The 3,651-nt window shown below is 51.9% G+C and overlaps 2 protein-coding genes across 2 annotated transcripts in view; both read right to left on the bottom strand.

Moving 5' to 3' along the window:
• Positions 1 to 200, bottom strand: part of KCNK13 (potassium channel, two pore domain subfamily K, member 13) — a 125,614-nt gene extending 125,414 nt beyond the window's left edge. Inside the window, exon 1 of the mRNA XM_011949798.1 lies at positions 165 to 200. Coding sequence (XP_011805188.1) covers positions 165 to 200 — 36 coding nt within the window. The remainder of the gene's footprint in view (positions 1 to 164) is intronic.
• A 126-nt stretch (positions 201 to 326) lies between these two features.
• Positions 327 to 1,842, bottom strand: LOC105517299. Its single transcript, XM_011949799.1, has 3 exons — positions 1,784 to 1,842; positions 1,089 to 1,598; positions 327 to 638 (listed from the first exon to the last, which is right to left on the bottom strand). The coding sequence occupies exons 1-3, from the start codon at positions 1,840 to 1,842 to the stop codon at positions 485 to 487; spliced, it is 723 nt and encodes a 240-aa protein (XP_011805189.1). The 3' UTR covers positions 327 to 484.
• Positions 1,843 to 3,651: the final 1,809 nt, after the last annotated feature.

The following is a 3,651-nucleotide window of genomic DNA, read 5'->3' on the forward strand; positions in this document are numbered from 1 at the left end:
CCCCCGGCCGCCGCCTCGGTAGCTCCTGCGGCGCCAGCTCCCCACGTCCTCCTTGACTCCTAGTTTCAAATCCGCTTTGTCGCCGCCGTTCCCCTCCACTCCCCCCGCTCTCCTCGGAGTTCTCCTTAACGCTGAAGGTCCCGGGGAGCGGGCGCAGAGTCCACGTCTGCTTGGCGCTGGGTTGCGGACGCCGTTTCCATCCCTGCTCCCTGTCTGGCTTAGATAGGGGAGGGGGCGTGGCGCGTCTTCAGGGCAAGCTCGAGCGAACTCGAATTTCCCCCCAAGAGAAGGTCGAGGCGGTCCGGAGGTCGGCGGGTAAGCAGAGCCCCGGGGTCCCGGTTCCTTTGACTATCGCTTCTCAGGCCACCGACGGCTAAGACGCGGGCGTCAGTCTGCTGGCTTTGTAGGTACCTCCCCAGGTAGACCGACGGTGGTGCGTCCTAGTTGTGATCGTGGTGTCGCGCTGAGCCTGTGGCCTCCCGAGTCACCGAATCGGCTGCTGGGGCTTAGGGATGGAGCGGGTCCAGGGTGGGCGCACGGAGAGAGGGGCTGTGCTGAGCGGCGTCCGAGGGCTGCGGCGTCCGCGGGCCCCGACCTCCCGCCGGGCCCCAACGCTGCGCATCCGTTGCGCGGACAGGCTGGAGAGAGGAGACCAGAAAGGGAGGTTGGAACAGGGAGCGAAGGAAGTTAGGGGCATGTCCCCCGGGCAGCCTGCCTCGCTTTGCCCATGCCAGAGCACCCTTGGTCTCTGGATCCTGCGCGGGGGCGTCCTCTGCGCCTACTAGTGGGCTCCGCCCGGACCAAGCGCGCACTGTAGGCCAGCCCCGCTTCCGGAGAGGAGGCCAGAGACTGGGGGCTGTAAGGGCCCCGCGGCCAGGAGAACTTGACCTTGGAGAGTTCCATCTCTTCCACCCAGGCTTGGCTGCCTAGTGCGTTCCAGAGTTTTGCCTGGACGCGGGGTCCGCGCAGAAGGCATCCCCCACCTCACGCACACCAGCAGCAATGCTCTCCAGCAAATCGCCAGGGCCCCCTCCCCGAAACCCCGCCTTGTAGGGGGCGCTGGCGCCGCTGCCGCACTCAGATCTCACCTTCCGGGGAGCGCCCTCTCCGCGCCGCTCCGTCTGGACTGTTCCCGGGCCTCCTGGCAGCCGCGGCCCTGCCCTGCTGGCCGGCGCGGGGAACACAGGTCCGCACCGTGCTCTGCCTTCTCAGGCGGGCGCGCTCCGACGCGGCAACAGGTGGAGCCGTGCGGCTGCCAGCTGCGGCGACTCCACCCTGTCGCCCGCCTCCTTGCGCGCGGGCCCGCCTCCTGCGCTGGTCTCCGCGTGTAGACACCCGGCGTTCGGAGGGCCGACCAGGGGCTGCAGTGCTCCCACCAGGGCGCGCAGATCTGGGGAGTGAATGCAGAACCGGCTGGTGGGACGCTCAGCCGGGCCGCGTGGGCCCTCCGGGACCGGGAGAGGGCGCTCTGCCTCCTCCAGACACATCCCGCCCCCGCCCTCGCACACAGCCCCGCGCGGCCCTCCAGAATCACCCACCCGGGAGTGTGGGAGCGAATCTGCACGCGGAGAGGAATGGATACGTGGGCATCTTCCCACCTTCCGAGAGAGCAGTCCCAGGCTCAGAGCCCCCCACTCCACCCTTACGCACCAGGAGCAGAGACAGAAGGGCTAGGAGCCCTGTTGAGTAAAACCGTATGATTTCGAATAATGAAACACAGCTCTGGCGAGTGCATTTTCATCAAAAACCCTGGTGCTGGTAGCAGTCCTCTCGGCTCTGTTACTCACTCCCCAATTCCCCTCTTTCGTCTAGCCTTCTGAGGGGCAAGAGCTTTAGGGGCATCGCGAGAATAGGTGCCTGTGTATACACCCAGGGTGAGTACCGCAATTACCTTTTAAATTCATTTTACTATGAAAAATTTTAAATGTTCTAAAAAGTTGAAAGAACTTTACAGTGAACACCCGTATACCCACCACCTAGATTCTACAATTAACATGTTACTATACTTGATTTATTAGATACCTATCCGTCCCCCTCTGTCCATCCATCAACCCATCTTGTTTGGATGCATTTCAGAGTAAGCTGCAGAGCTTGGTACACTTCCGCCCTCATCCCCAGTACTTCTGTCTGCATATCACTACGTAGGGTTCAATATTTACTTACAGAATTTTTTTCCTTTTCGGATAAAATCTACATACAGTGAAATGCATACATCTTAAGTGTATCATTAGGTGCGTTCTGACAAATGCGTACACCTCTGCAAATCACCTATCCAACCTACCAACCAAACATCACCAACAGGTGAGAGTTCCCCTAAGTCCCGTCACTGTAACTCCCCACCCACATTCCTCCAGAGGAAACCACTGTTCAGAATTTTTCTGCCATCGATTACTTTCGCTTTTATAGAACTCAGTTGTTTTTTGTTCTAAATCTCCATATAAATGGAATCATGCCGGTATGTACTCTCTTGTGGAAAACATGTTTTTGAGATTTACCCATGTTATATGTCTTAGTAATTCCTTCCTCTTTATTGCTAGTTTTTCATTGTTTGGGTATACCATAGTTTTATTCTTTCTCCTTCTATTGATAGAAAAGAGAACTGTTATAAAATTTTGGTCCTCATAAATAAAACTGTTAGGAACATTCTTGTACACCTATGTAGACATATGTTTTCATATTTCTTACGTAAAGACCTAGGAGTGGAATTGCTGGGTCAGAGGGTACGTATGTATTTCGTTTTATCAGAAACTGCCCGACATTTTCCCAAAGCAGCTGTACTGACGGTGTACAATAGTTCTGGATGCTCCGTATCTTCGTCAACATTTGGCAGTATCAGTCATTTTAATTTTAAAACTACTGGTGGATGTAGCAATATCTCGCTGTGGTTTTAATTTACATTTCCCTGATGTCTAAAAATACTGGTGGATGTAGCAATATCTCACTGTGGTTTTAATTTGCATTTCCCTAATGTGCTTGCTGGCCACTTGTGTACCTTCTCTTGTGAATTTTCTGTTGAAATATTTTGCCCACTTATAAAATTAGTTTCTCTGTTACTGAGTTATAGAGATCCTTTATATATGCAGGATACCAGTCCTTTCTCAGCTACATATCTTGCAAATATTTCTACCTCTGATTTGCCTATTTATTTTCTCATTTATTTTCTTAAATATGTTTTCTGTATGTTTGGTGCCCTTTGAGAAATCATTACCTCCTTCAAGGTTGCATAGGTTTTCTGTCTCCCCACACTTTTATATTTGCGTCTATGATCCATTTGTTTCCCTATGGTATGAGGGAAGAGTCAAAGGTCATTTTGTCCAGGTGGATTTCCAGTTATTCCAATGCTATTTGTTGAAAAGATAAATATGCCTGAGTTTCAGGCATTTAGTTTGTTCATTATTTGCCCACCCTTATGCTAATACCACAGGATTTACATTACTTATAGCTCTATGGTAGGTCTTCAGTGGGACTATAATTGAGTCCTCTAACTTTGCTCTTCTTTTTCAAGATTCTTTGGATGTTATAAAACTTTTACACTTCCACTAAAAAAATCATAGAATCAGCTTAATTTCATTAAAAAAGCTGTGGGATCTTGATTTCTGGGATTGTGCTGGATTTTGGAAAGAACATCTTGACAATTCATGAAAGAGGTAT

This window comes from Colobus angolensis, unplaced genomic scaffold (genome assembly GCF_000951035.1).
Source record: "Colobus angolensis palliatus isolate OR3802 unplaced genomic scaffold, Cang.pa_1.0 Scaffold3, whole genome shotgun sequence".
In the NCBI taxonomy this organism is placed as follows: Eukaryota; Metazoa; Chordata; class Mammalia; order Primates; family Cercopithecidae; genus Colobus; species Colobus angolensis.